At 34.7% G+C, this 15,388-nt stretch overlaps 2 protein-coding genes across 5 annotated transcripts in view; one reads left to right on the plus strand and one right to left on the minus strand.

Annotated features, from left to right (window-relative positions):
• On the plus strand, positions 1-8,291 carry LOC110445261 (NIF3-like protein 1). 4 transcript variants are annotated; one of them, XM_021489776.1, is made up of 8 exons: positions 30-79; positions 461-505; positions 2,320-2,537; positions 2,965-3,211; positions 3,383-3,533; positions 5,205-5,325; positions 5,829-5,955; positions 6,794-8,291. In XM_021489776.1, the coding sequence occupies exons 2-8, from the start codon at positions 487-489 to the stop codon at positions 7,063-7,065; spliced, it is 1,155 nt and encodes a 384-aa protein (XP_021345451.1). In that variant the 5' UTR covers positions 30-79; positions 461-486; the 3' UTR covers positions 7,066-8,291. The 4 variants fall into 4 exon arrangements, with proteins under 4 accessions (XP_021345461.1, XP_021345468.1, XP_021345451.1 ...); XM_021489801.1 differs by having other exon boundaries at positions 45-79; positions 2,348-2,537; XM_021489786.1 differs by lacking the exon at positions 461-505 and having other exon boundaries at positions 1-79.
• Positions 8,067-15,388, minus strand: part of LOC110445255 (serine/threonine-protein kinase Chk2-like) — a 21,782-nt gene continuing 14,460 nt past the window's right edge. Inside the window, exons 13-16 of the mRNA XM_021489762.1 lie at positions 14,702-14,817; positions 14,219-14,304; positions 13,980-14,054; positions 8,067-12,886 (exon numbers count right to left, since the gene is read on the minus strand). Coding sequence (XP_021345437.1) covers positions 12,785-12,886; positions 13,980-14,054; positions 14,219-14,304; positions 14,702-14,817 — 379 coding nt within the window. The 3' untranslated portion in view covers positions 8,067-12,784. The remainder of the gene's footprint in view (positions 12,887-13,979; positions 14,055-14,218; positions 14,305-14,701; positions 14,818-15,388) is intronic.

Consider the following 15,388-nt stretch of genomic DNA (forward strand, 5'->3'; position numbering starts at 1 on the left):
TAGAGTTGTCTCCCTTATTATATACTTCCGGTATCCGAAAACGAAAGTACGGGAAAAGTGAAAGTTTTAAAACTGGCTCGTAAGTATGGCTTTCATTGAAATCGTTTACTAAAATATAAAGAAATGTGGCTCAGATTATAAGAAGGTCAGTGGTATCACTAGAAGGCCAAAGCCGTACATCATGATAATGAATACACCTATTAGTCGTCAGTAACTCATTGTCATTTAATTTTTATCCCACGCGGTACGAAATTACACACTGTTCCGTGTTCGCACTATTTTTCCGGATAGCCGAGGGTAGTGATGCACACAATAAACTATTGTTTAATGTTTCTTTCTTGCGCACGCCGATTTAATATTTTTTATTGACTGACTATTTTCCCTATTTAAACAACTTTGGAAACACAAAGTGAACTTGAAAGACATGTAGAGCTGTTGAAGAAGAGTTCTTAATTTTTAGCTCACCTGCCGACACACAGCTGGTGAATGTATGGCATGACGCAGGGTACGTTGTTTGTCAAATTCTGAATAATGCACAGGCTTTTGACCATTACATTTATAATGTAGAATGCTTGGTTGAATGTTTTTTTCATTCGATTGTTGAATTTAACAACCTTGACCCAATTTCAAGGTCACTCACACGTGTCAAATGTGCTTATCCTTCAAATGACGTTCAAATAACGAAATAGAGTTGTAACCGGAGAGGAAAACTGCACGGCCAGACTGGGGCTTGAACCACTGACCTTCTGAACTCTAGACGGACGCTCTATACCTATTGAGCTACGCATATATATATACTGTACCTGGTTGTCAATGATCGATCCATGGCCAGGCCAGTCCAATTTCTGCTACATTAATCCTCCCAAGGTTTGGGTAACCCTTTGCCAAGCTGATACACCAAATGCTTGAAAGAGGGTTGGTCACACCAACGACCGACCCAGTCAAGTTCTGCTTCAGAATCATACTAATATATGTATATATGCATTGTACATGTACCTATAGTATTCTGGAGTGAAGAGCTTAAATATACCTTTTTTTCAAATGTATGACCTTGACCTACTGTACATGTATCTTAATTAAGTCATGCACAGAGATAAAATATGTCAAAATAATTTAAAATCTTCATCTGAATAATCAATTGGTCAAGGGAAATGGTATTTTGCCTCTAGCATGCCAGAGTGAAGGGTTATTTAGCTTGTTCCAATGGTTGCATTGTGTGATGGGAAGACCCAGGGGTTAGACATGTTAAAATATGCATGTTAAAAACTTCTTACTAACATAACGTTAGTGTCCTCGATAAGTGAGGTACTGAATGACCACGACTTTAAAGGTCACATGAGTAAAATATGCCAAAATCTTCAAAAGAAGTTTCACATAAACTGTAGAGTAATTGTTAGAACCATATATGCATCCAACAAAGATCCCTTTTGTTTTGTATAATGATATTCAACTTCTTTAAATAAATTTGCTGGGACCTTGAATCTTTTTGAAGATAACAAATTTGTATTTACTGATTATTATTATATTCATGTTAATCATTGCTAAGCCCCTGTGATTGTACTCTACTGCTATGTGGAAAAGTTTAATGTAAAGCACAGGTAGATGACACTGTATAAAAAATCCTATTGGAGTATAGATATACCTGATATACATATATGTCATAGTTTATGTTCTAATTATATACATTTTGTATGCTCTCACCACTTTATGGTAATGATAAGGGATCCTTTCTTTTCATGTCTTGTTTTGTCCTGAATCAGTGTCAACTTTGTACAAATGTCAAGTATGAAAACACCACAAATGGGTTTGTAAAATACCTATTATATTGCCATGGGCTACAAGGTCACCACAACTATTTATAGAAATTTGTGTCAACCAATTCTGTTACATCTGTCTAGCGACATTATTTTTAAGGGATTTTGATCAAAAACTACACAAAGGTCAAGAATGAGAATACAATTTGTATCTCAAATGAGTTTAGATTTCAGATTTCCAAGGTCAAGGTCACCATGGCATTAACATTTGTAGATAATTTTCAAACAATGAATCTTATTTCCATTTCATAGGAGCAGGGGATTCAGTAATCTTCCACAAAAGATCAATAAGTTGCAGAGTATATAATATAATAAAATTTATCTCTTTAGTAACAGCTTCTTTACTTATTGTGTTTTTAATTATTTGACTTTGACCAACACAGGATGACACAGATGTAGGATGTATTTGCCAAAAGCATTAAATAATAGCTAATTGGGCCTTCTGTTAAGTGCATATGTATGAATGGGATTACTCTTAAAATGAAAAAAATCATAATGTTCACAGGCGTGGGGTTTGTGCTGAACCTTTTCAGGCAGCCTGGTATAAAGGTTTCCCGTCAGTCTGCTCAAGCCTTATTTCACACTGAGAGAGAAGTGATCGCAGACTTGGAGGACATGAAGCTTCAGTCTGTGGTAGGACTGTTGTATCAGTATGCGTCACCCAAACTGGCCGGAGACTGGGACAATGTGGGACTACTGGTGGAGCCGACAGACCCACACGAGGTACAGTCATAATCACAGCTTAAGTACCATTATATAAAAGAAATATTTAGGAAAGATGTCTGTTACATCAAACAAATGTTGCTAAGAATTTTATGGAAAAATTAAAAAACTCACGATGTGTCTGTAAATTATGCTTTGTAGTTGTCTTCCTATAGCTAAGTTACTGTGAATTATGCATGGTAGTTGTCTTCCTATAGCTAAGTTACTGTGAATTATGCTTGGTACATATAGGTGTCTCAAAAATATCTGTAAATTATTTATTGCAGTAAATTATGCATGGTTTGTGTTGTTGTCCAAAATGAACATGAATGATTTCCATGGTGGTTTAGTTTAATATCTGTCTATTTTAAACTTAAGATATAAATCACTTATAAAGAATGAAATGCTGAAATAAAAGTGAATATAAAGTTTAAAATTAACTATCAAGGTGACCAAACTCTTCCTGACCAATGACCTCACACCACCTGTGCTTGACGAGGCTATTGACGAGAAGGCCAACATGATTCTGTCCTACCATCCTCCACTGTTCTCTCCTGTGAAGCGCCTCACTCAGGCTAGCTGGAAGGACAGAGTTATAACAAAGTGTATTGAAAACCGGATAGCAGTATTCTCTCCTCACACTTCCCATGATGCTCTAGATGGGGGAGTGAATGATTGGCTTATCAGTGTATTTGGTAGGTCAATGTTCTGTAATTTGAATTTCTATACCTATTTTATACAATTTAGTGTATTTGATTTAAGTAACAGAACTAATCAATCATCTTGCTTCTGTATACTGTAGTAATAGAATATTTATTTATCATGTTAAAACTGCACAAAATATAGTGTATACATTCCTTCAACAGATTTACGGGACAAAAGTCCAATAGAGCCGACAGTGATGCCAAACAAGAAATTTAGCAAGAAAAGAATCTTCACCGTACCAGTCAATCTCGCACCAAAATTGATAGAAGGACTCTCAAATATAAAGGGGACAGTCACCACATCTATAGCAGTGTAAGGCATTTATAATATCTATCTCTAAATGGCCACTTAGAGACTTAGCATATATGTCAGTCAGTATAATAAGTCTCAAGAGGTAGATGCAAAAGGGAGGTAGACTTTGAGAGAGTGGAATGATGGCTGCCAATGACCCTGGTATGTTGACTTTGAGAGTGGAGTGATGGCTGGCAATGACCCTGGTAGGCTGGCTGGGAGGGGATGGGATGTTGGCTGGCAATGACCCTGGTAGGCTGGCTGGGAGAGAATGGGATGTTGGCTGGCAATGACATTGGTAGGCAGACTTTGAGAGGGTGGGATGATGGCTGGCAATGGCCCTGGTAGGCTGGTTGGGAGAGGGTCAGATGTTGGTTGGCATTGACCCTGGTAGGTCAGCTTTGAGAGTGGAGTGATGGCTGGCAATGACACTGGTAGGTCAGCTTTGAGAGCGGAGTGATGGTAGGTCAGCTTTGAAAGCAGAGTGATGGCCGGCAATGACCCTGGTAGGTCAACTTGGAGAGTGGAGTGATGGCTGGCAATATATGACACTGGTAGGCTGACTTGGAAAGGGTGGGATGGTGGGTGGAAAAAGAGTCAGTTGCATGTAGTATGATCTAAAATAGATATTAAAGTTCTCTCTCTTTTTTTTTTAAATATTTTGTTTAAATATATAATGCATAATTATTTTATTAATATATCATCTGATATGATCATTGTGAATTCTCTGACGTACACGCGCATATAATATTCTGTCATCACCGCTTGAAATTTGACATAAAATTAGTCCCCCACCCCTGTTCCAAAGGGAGGGAGGGGGGGGGTTGCTTGAGGTTTGCACTCCATCCATCCGTCCTTCTGTACGATAAGTTTGTCTGGGACATATACCTTCTATACTATTTCACCTGGAGTAAACAAATTTGATGTACAAGGACATCTTGGGATGGCAGAGTGCAAAGTGCAAGAATTAAGTCATTGTGACCTTAGAACTTTACTTTTGAAAAAGTTTATCCGGGGCATATCTTCTGTACTATTTCACCTGGAGTAAGCAGATTTGGTGTACAAGGACATCTTTAGATTATGGAGTGCAGAGTGCAAGAATTAGATCACTGTGACCTATGACTTGACCTTTGACCTTAACTTTTGAAAAAGTATGCCTGGGACTTATCTTCTATACTATTTCACCTGGAGTAACCAGATCTGGTGTACAAGGAAATCTTTGGATGGTGCAGTGCAAGAAGTAGATCACTATGACCTCACTGTGACCTTTGCTTCCTTACATGAGTGTACTGTTTGTTAAATATAGAAATCATTACTGGTGGGGAACTTTGGATTGCCCTGCAATACTTTGCCTTGTTAATGAAGTAATTATATAAGATAAATTGCAGATTCCTGGTTTTGCTGTCAGTGTTTAGTCCTAATGACCTTGAAAATCTGAACAGAAAGTTACTTTCTACAAACATCAGTTATGTGCTAAATTAATGGTATTATACATGCATCATCTTTATGCATTATTATTTACAATTGAATATGGTATGATCACAAAGATGTCTACCTGTGATTTGCTATTTTCATAGCAGACATGTAGATAACACTGACAATCATCTCTATCATATCACTAATTGTTTCAACACAATATACCGAGAATGTATTAATAACTTTCTGATGATGTGATGCCTGTTATTTCACCAGTGACCCTGACCTTGTCCAGATCAGTTTCCTTGGAAACCAGGAGAACGCCCCTGATGTGATGGCTGTCATCAGTGAACACATGAAGGTCATCAAGTCTATAGAATCATACGATCTACAGAAGGTATGGCTCAGTCGGGTGTAATGACGCAATTAATTATAAATTATCAAAATAAAACGTGAGACTAGGTTTACAGAAGATATGTTATAGCTGGAATTAATTATGAATTTAAATGTACTGTCATTACCACAAAAAATATTCATGTATAAATGATTTATGAAATTATAAACATAAAATGTTCTAAATTGCCATTGCCTCTATAGGGATGTAGTGGTATTGTATCTAACGCCTGTTGACATCTAAATCTGATGGCCCCTGGTGACTGTAGTACATGCAGTGACATTTTTACACTCCAAATAGAAAAGATTTTTTTTTTTTCAAACAGCATTTTGTTATCCACTATTAATGTCTGTGTTTTCATTGGATGACTTGCTGAGTAGAATGGTGTATGAATAGTGCAAATGTGAGTGTCTCACTCTCTTTAACTGAGAAACCGATTTGACTGGTTTAGGTGTCTAAGGCCTGTATAACCTGCATTACGTTTGTATCTACTGTTACACCTGTAGGTAGTATGGCCGGGGTATGGTATGGGACGGAAAGGTACACTAAAACAGCCACTTTCTCTGGAGGATGCTGTCTCTCTAGTAAAGAAACACACCAACCTCGACCATGTACGACTGGCAGCAGCTCAGGGTAAACTTTTAAAAATTCAGTACCTCTTCACTTAACCAAATTTACCTGTGTATCTTTTATTCATATTTAGCTGTAGGGGACTGACAGATTAAGAAAGATCCCTTGCTGAAGTTAGAAACGTTGCTCCTGAAAAGTCAACAAACATAAAATGAGATGAAAAATTGTGTTTTATACTGTTGAAGTATCTAGAGCTTTCATTCCTCATCCAAACAATACAATACATAGCTTTATGAACAATGTTTGTGAATCTAATGTTTGGAAAAAGACATGCAATATTGGTACTTGCATACAATTTTAATCATTTAATATTCAAATAATAATTTCTAAAAAATATTTTAGAAAAGAGTATCATATTTTCAATGTTACAAGAAAACATCAACTGATCAGGAACTATAAAATTAACCAGAGTATTCAAGATATGCAATTTGGAATGCTCAGTTTGGAAAAAAAAATCAATATTCTTATCATGTTATTTGACTTTATTTAAAAAAAACAATGGCAATGTTTTTATATAGATTTGTTGCTAAAGTCAGTTTATAATACATTGTTTACAACATTGTAGGCAAGTTTATAATACATTGTTTACAATATTGTAGACAAGTTTATAATACATTGTTTACAATATTGTAGACAAGTTTATAATACATTGTTTACAATATTGTAGACAAATTTATAATACATTGTTTACAATATTGTAGACAAATTTATAATACATTGTTTACAATATTGTAGACAAATTTATAAAACATTGTTTACAATATTGTAGACAAATTTATAAAACATTGTTTACAATATTGTAGACAAGTTTATAATATGTTGTTTACAACATTAATTGTAGGCGAGTCTTTGGTTAGCAGTGTGGCAGTGTGTGCTGGGTCAGGAAGTAGTGTCCTAAGGAATGTTCCAGTGTCGCTGTACGTTACCGGGGAGATGTCTCACCACGAGGTACTCCACGCTGTACATAGTGGTACCAGTGTGATTCTCTGTGACCATAGCAACACTGAGCGCGGATACCTGAGTGTGCTCAAACAGGAACTCAACAAACTGTTTAAGGGCAAAATTGACATTGTTATTTCTAGTCAAGATCGAGATCCACTAGAAATAGTGTAATTTAGTGTATAATTTGAAATAATAAAATTTATCGAACACATTTTGAAAATCTAGTGTTAAAAATCAGGTAAGATTTCATCTTGCAACAATTTGTATTCAGTTAATAGTAACAGAAGATCAGATAGTATATAAGAGAGCTTTAGTAAACCTGGCTGAATCTGAATGGGACTGATTAATACAGGGTCCAGTTTATAGTCAGTGATTTAACAGTAAATGTCAACATGCATTAATTTGCATGTTAAAGAAATATCCAGTTTTGATGTTTAATTTACTATAATAAATTATTATCAAATCAACTAAACAACTGCAAAATCACCTGGAGAAAGGAATGCTTGAAAAAGCCAGGGTGTAATAATAGTAATTTATTCATCAAGATTGGTTAAACAATGCCTGTTACCAGAGTAGACAATCAAGATTGGTTAAACAATGCCTGTTACCAGAGTAGACAATCAAGATTGGTTAAACAATGCCTGTTACCAGAGTAGACAGAGTCCACAATAAACAAGTTGATGGCCGATTATTTAAGAGAGAATAAGTTGAGACCAAATATAAGAGCTGGTAAAGATGCTGATGCTCCATGACCTTGACCTTGGGGATATGACCTTGGGTTATGGACAACGATCCTATTAAGCAGGATACAGATACAGAATTCCAAGAAAGGGTTACAAAGTTATGAGTGGATGATATGATATTGTGAACAGTCTGAGGATAATAATGCATCATGACCTTGAATTCAGAGTTATGACCTTAGAACGAGGTCATGACTCATCTTTGAGTTATTGGCAACAATCCAAAGTTTTGATATAAATAAAAGTAAGAATTACAAACTTACAAGTTAGATTGAGGACGAGCGAGCACCAAACTATAAAACACCACACATGTAATGTGGATATATATAACAAGATGCATTTCAATCCTAAAATAAATCTTATGAAGAAAATGTTTAACATGATGACAAAATAACAGCAGAAAATTTCTTAAGTTAAAACATAACTCAAATAAATATTTGTTCCTTTTATTAATAAATGCAGTCTTTACAACCTTAATATTCTACACAAAATGCATCAAATACTAACATTCATTCTCGTACATTAACTACAATGTTGTTCCATAAAACTGACAACATGAAAAAGTCACTTTTGAACATTTGATTTTCTTCCTGTAACGCAATGTATATATACATCTGATGTATTATTAATAAACAGATCTAAAAAATGTCTGTGCCTTACATATTCAATTTAATGACATAAACCAGTAAGGTTCACCATGAACAGCTGCGTGTACAGAGATTTAAGTAGAAAACGATGTTCATGCCATAATGAAAGTGAACACCATCCCAAGTACTTATGTACCACATGCAGCTGTGGAATTGAATACAAGAAATTCAAATAATTTTGAAAAATGTTAAAAGGTTTTTATGGCACTTTCTACTAAAAAAAAACACGGTAATGAAAATCTCAAAGAAATTCTGAAAATTAAATCAACTTACAGCAGATCCACAATTTTAGTTGATCCTTTGTTCTATCTAGAATGTTAGGATTATGTTGAACTGTAAAGTTGAAATCTCTCAAACACTACACTTTCCTAAGAATGCCCCAGAACAATATATATATAGGCAGTGCTGTTAAACTACACAAGAGACAAACACTCATTAATCAACAGTGTAGGCATTAAAGATGGAAGTCAACTTGATTGTAGCTCATGGTTTGAAGTTCTGCACTTAGTTACAGTATCCTGTCCAATATTGAACTATTTTCAGTATCCTGTCCAATATTGAACTATTAACTCACTGATATAATTTGTCAGATTGAAGCTGAAATAATTTTCAATACAGCTTAAGGTGACTCATGCAAAACCTTTACTTTATTTAATAAACGGCAGATCAGAAACTTTGGTACACAAAATGCAGAATGTTTGAAAATAAAAGTGGGAGCCCATCTTTAATGTTTGTTATCTTGAAAAATACATGAAATTTGCAAACAATAGTCATATCTGGTTGTCCCGTTAAATAAAATAGTGATATTTACCAGTGCAAAATAAATTTGAAAACATAATACAGTGAAAAGCATTTGGAATGAAAATACCTAGTAAATGGGAAAACATGTTACTATCCAATGATTTAAAAATACATCAAAGCTAATGGTGACGATGTAAAGGCTCGGTGTATATGTAATGACATGTGTGGCAGTTTTTAATTTCAATCTTACAAAGGAATATGGTTGCCTTCCAGCTTCACACAAGAGGGAACTTCCCTTTGGCTCAGTGGTAGAGCGTCCGACTACAAAGTCTGGGATCACGGGTTCGATCCCCGGCGGGATCACGGGTCGATCCCCGGCGGAATCACACAACGTACCGTACTCACTTTCCTGTTACACAGGGATATAACCAGATGGTTTCAAATATCATTAGATTACTGACAGCTTTAGTGTTAAAGTGTATGTCCAATTAAAGTGTGTCCAATATCTATATTTAGAACAGAAAATACATGTTCTATAGATTAAAATAAGTGGAATACTCAGGAAAGTTCGAGTTTACATGTGTACAAATATAAACTTCCCCGTGCTGAAGAAATCTTTTGATCCACAATGAACTTGAGTGCTTTTTTACTATATGAGTACTCTTTATATGTACTGAACATCATGAAAGTAATGCCTCGGATCCATACATTAAATTACTACATGTAAAATATCCATACATTAAATTACTACATGCAAAATACTAACGTCGTATCAGACTTATTATACAACAGCCATTTCTCAGTGTACAATCGTGTAACTGGCAAGTTGTTTAAATGATCAGATAATTTACAACAACATGTCTTGTATATTAGGGTTAAATTAGCATAAATCAGCAAAACAGCAAAATTATTACTTTTTTACGTACAACAAAAACTGAAGGAATTATCAGTACAGTAACTCGTTCACCCCTGAAATTTCATAATGAACGATTCCAACCTTTGAATTGGAGGACTTTAAATGCATCTTCAGGGGTGAATGAGTTAAGTCCTATCTTCATTAAAGTTAAGTATGTAAAAGTTATGTAATCTCTAGGAACGATATAAAGGTGATTTAGGACGTCTTAATACAAGGGTGACAAGTTATTTATGACAACCAATGAAACGTCAGGACATTTCGTGAGAGGACCACTGCCAAAAAAAACAGAAAAAATCAACAGTTTCAGGTTTATTAGCATATTGCTCACTCAAATGTCAAGATTTCTTTGGAAAATTTATTTATACTTTTGGAATATATTATGTATCAGAAAAACCTTTCATACTTCTAGAATGCTGAATTGATTCCCTATACACCTGATTGAGAACAGCTGTTATACAGTATACCTACTTGTAATGATGAAATCATGGAAATATCAAAGAAAAAATGTACAAAAAACGTCTAAAAATCTGCTATTAAAAACACAAAATTAAAATAAATGCATTAAACTCAATATTTACATAGTTACACAACATATTCAGCATACTCCACTCTTTTTGTTTGTCAAACTAAATATTTACAATTGTCGCCTGTTTATATTTTTCCACCTCTACCTTTTCTCTACTCTCTAATTCTTTGATGAAACATTTGTAGTATTAAATCCTACATCCGTCTGTGACATAGTTCTCAAAAGAGTGACGGTTTTCAATATTATACTACATTCAATAAAATAATAAATATTCAAAACATGCAAAGTTCAATAGAGTAGCATCTAAAATTGAATAGTTACTTAAACATGCTTGATAAACTTTCTCCTCTTACGTTATATTATGTTTAACAAGTCATTTTATAAACACGACACCAGTTTCCAACATGGAAAAAACTGAAAACAACTTCATAACAACAGCTACATTTAGAACAATGTCGCAAATAATTTTGATGTTCAGATTTTTTCCAACTATAAAGGAAGCAATCAATGGTGACCATGCTCCCAGTACTCCTTCAAGTACATAAACCTAATATTAACACACAATTATGTAAACAAACTGTAATATACAAAACACTTGGTCACTTGATATTTACCAATGTCACTGAGCTATTTAGGAACTAGCATGATTTATAAATTATTATACACCCACCCCTCAATCAATTTGAGACCAGCTTGGTATTGTGACGATAATGGTAACAAATATGTAAAGACAAGAAAGTTGAAGCTAAAACTTGAGCTAGAAAACTCTTGTATTGCTGTCTGAGTACTACATCATATCCCAGTACACATGATTCAAACAGTCACATGATTTTATAACGTTCATTGATGGATACTACAAATCCAACTATAAATGATAATAACAATCCATGAAACATGTAAAAGCTTCACATTGAATTTGTACATTTCCAATCTGCATTCATATTTCATTATGAGCGCTCAAAATCTGAAAGCAGTTCAATGTTAATACATTATTGTACTAATTATACCGAAAGTTTTTCAAAATAGCTCCGTGTTATTGAAAACATGATTCATTTATAAAAAGTATGCATTAATTTTATATATATATAATTAGCTACAGATGAAATATATAAATACAGTATAACCCTGTTCAATAAACGAAAGCCACCTTCTAGGAAGAGTTAGTGGTATCGAATGTTGCCATCATAATGATGACATCAATAATGTTACTGTGGCTTTTATAGCAGATATGAATGCCATCTGAAGTTTGAAGGGGTTATTTAGTGATATTGCCATTGAAATGGTAAAGCACCATTCATCATGTCCTGTAATGTGTATGTGGTTACACAAGGCTAGCTATATTTTATATGAACACCGGTGTAATTAAGTTACTGTTACAACATGGACCGTGGTTAGGAAGCCTCATCAACTTTCACAGTAAGCAAAAAATGATAAAGACTTTTAAATTAAGATATTCATACATCAAAACCCCAATTAATATCATATCATAGACAGCTTTGAAAAAAGGTTGAACTTTGATTTGGTGTCATTAAGTTAAATACTGTAAATGTCTGACAGCATTATCATATACGACAAGAGCATAATTTACAACAAAGTTTCTTCTACAAGCTCCTGAACAGCAACATGGCAACAGTCATATCCTCACTTACCAAGGGTTATCATCCATTTTAGGATCTGCTTAAAGTCTTGTTAAATGAAGATGAGAAGTAGTATGCACAGTGTTGCACTGATAACACTGCCACTTCAAGTTTATCGTAGCATTACACGTAAAACCAAAACAATAGTCTAACCAGTAAATGTATATAAATGCAACACATGTATTGATGCACAGCATCAGCACAAGATTAGGTCCATACATTATCAATTAACAGATATGGAAATGCAATATCTTACCAAACAAACAAGCTAAAAATAGAGCTTGTAGCCTGTAAAAAAATATAGCCATAAGTTCTAATGCACATGATATCAAATGTAGCATAGAGTCAAGCTAATTCAATTTTAACAGACAGTTTAAATTTAAAGAAATTATCACAGACTTGTGCACAATCGTTTATCATGTCATGTGTTGGAAAATATTTGTTTTGTGGTAAAAGTGTTCCATCAAGTTGCAGTGATGTGTTGGGAAATTGTTCCGCATGTCCTTAATTTGAAATTCAATAATGTCTTGTTTTATTTGTATATTTCTGTATACATGTAAAATTTACTAAAATTGCTTCAATGTAGATTGTCAGAAACAAGTCATGGTACAGACGTTTGATCTAAAAGTACTTGGCAGTATGTTTTCGGCTTAGGAGTTGGCCACTAGTACTGGTCTGACAAATTAAGTGGGAGTGTCGGGGGGCGAGGCAGTGTCGGTCGATATTTTCCGCTTCGCGGGAGGCTCCTCCCCACTCTCTGCTACACGTTTCTTGGGAGGTGAAGGCTGTGGAATTGATATAATAAAGCATTGATAATTAATGAGGCAAAAGATACAATCGGCGTTAAAAATAAAGAAAAATCCGTAAAACAGATGGATGCTCCCCGAAAACGTGAACAAGACAAGATCGGAGTGTGGATGTTATGTGTTACAGATCTTGACCTTAAAATTGATCACGCCTGCTGCCTGGCAAATTGATATCTCTGAAATAGCTTAACTGTGTAAAATAAACTCCAAAGTGTTATGCAACAAACTGCTTTTTTATTCTACATTTATTAACCTTTGGCAACACAGTAATTAAGATGTGGACAAATAATCTTACCTTTGCACTTAACAAGACCTTTATCTTGGGCATATAGACCCCAAGTAGTAGGCTATGCACTGATTTGCTTTCCTACATATATATCTATAAAGTTTCATTGTTCCATCTTCAGTGAGTCAGAAATTTTAGTTTGGCCATTCACTTTGACCTTTAATTACCATGTGACATTGACTTTGGACATACAGTCCTAATTGTGGTTGGGGACACACTGCTTTTAAACTAGATTATCTTCAGCATGTTAGAAGTTAAGGTACACAAACACCATCTTGCCATTGTACATATGTCTATAAGATTTCATTAAGCTACATGTTTCTTGAGCAAGTCAAAAGTTATGGCCCCGGATGAACAGATAAAGCAGCAACTATACGCTCCCCAAAACCCCAATTTATGAAACGGATTATTAACTTGTATTTATTATTCTACACAAACATATAAAAATTGCATTTTTCAAAATATTTAGAGAACGTTTTATTTCTTACTGGTGACCAGTAATAGTAGGTTGGTAATAAGAAAATGAGCCTGATAAAACTAGTGTTACTGAATATGTTAATACTGTAGTTACATACAGAGGAAATAAAAAAAACAACAGTCTGGTAGAATGTTAAGACGATATAACCGGTGACACAACAATACAAATTTTACACTCAACGTCTCTGTATTTATTTATTTTCTTCAGTACATGTATTTCCCTAGTTGATTAGTAATGTTGACATTGCATTGGAAATACCATGAGGCCCTAAAGTTTATATAAAACTATATTAGATCAAGCAGATTTACCAGAATGGATGGCGGTGCCATGCCTTCATGCTCGGGATATATTAATTTGTTGGCTTTCTGCTTCATCTCTTCATCCTGTATTCAAAAAAAATAAAAAATATAAGGTAGATCAAAATTAAAATCTTTCCATTTTATAAAAGTTAACTTAACAGCTTTTTTTCTTCAAAAATTGATTTAAAGAAAATAATATCACCAATAACTTGACATGTTAAGAAGGAACTAAAATCAATGTTACATACCTTGAACCAGGGGTGATTCAAAGCGTCTGCTAATGTTATTCTCTTCTTAGGGTCCACAGTCATCAACTTTTTTATCAAGTCCACAGCTATAACACAGAACACACATCATATTTTTTTTAAATGTCACAAGAAAAAACCTGCTTTTTAGCTCATACGAAATTGTCTCAAAAATATTTCTTTCTTCACGTCAGCTTTTCTGTTGGGAAGTTATGTAATATAAATATGGCACGAAATCAAGCAGCTTCAATTTGATACTGTGACGGACCTACCACAGGACATGCCATTTGCTAGTTTATTGAAGACTACTACATTAATTAATGATTAGAATTCTGATTTACATTTCCTTGCTTTGTTCGATATGATTTATTACTCCTGCCTATAATCAAGAAGTTTACCAACTGGGCAATCCAACCGAACATTTTCTCACTGTATCTATCCACAGCATAGCCAATTATTTTTCTCTGGTATCTCCGACTAACCTACCGTTCTCTGAGATGCCTGACCAGTACTGTTTGGGGAAGGAGAAATGGGCTCCTAAGATCTGCTTTGGTAAGTCCATGTCCTTCCTCTCATCAGAAAAAGGGGGATAACCTGCCAGACTGAGGTAGAAAACTACATAAATGTCAGCAATCAAAGAAGGCTATTTTTAATCTGATACCAAAGCATACAAAGTAGAATTCATTTAATTTATAAAGACTTTTGTTTCATATTACTTAGTGGCAAGCATGAAGTTTTTAGGTCGCTTTTCGTCCGTCGTCGTCCGTCGTGCGTAATTTTTACATTTTCAACTTCTTCTCAAGAACCAGTGGATGGATTTTTTTCAAACTTGGTCAAAATCATCCTTGGTAGATGAGGCTTCAAAATTGTAAAATTGGGATTCCTACCCCAACCCCTGGGGCCAGGGCGGGGCCCCAAAGGGAAAATTAATCAATATTTCAAAAATCTTCTTCTTCAGACTCAGAGGTACTACACTCATTTACTCTACGTGGAAAGAAAGATCATCAGGGGCTTTACTTAAATTGTAAATTTCAGGACCCCCGAGCTATCCGTTCTCCCTTGGGGAGGGGGTAAAGTTTACTATAGTTTATATAGGGAAATAACACTTTTGGGTATATTTTGACAACTTTCTGTAGGAAATTATTTTTACTTGGTGAGAATTATCCTTGGAGG

The sequence above is a fragment of the Mizuhopecten yessoensis genome, unplaced genomic scaffold (assembly GCF_002113885.1).
Source record: "Mizuhopecten yessoensis strain PY_sf001 unplaced genomic scaffold, ASM211388v2 scaffold245, whole genome shotgun sequence".
NCBI classification, from domain to species: Eukaryota; Metazoa; Mollusca; class Bivalvia; order Pectinida; family Pectinidae; genus Mizuhopecten; species Mizuhopecten yessoensis.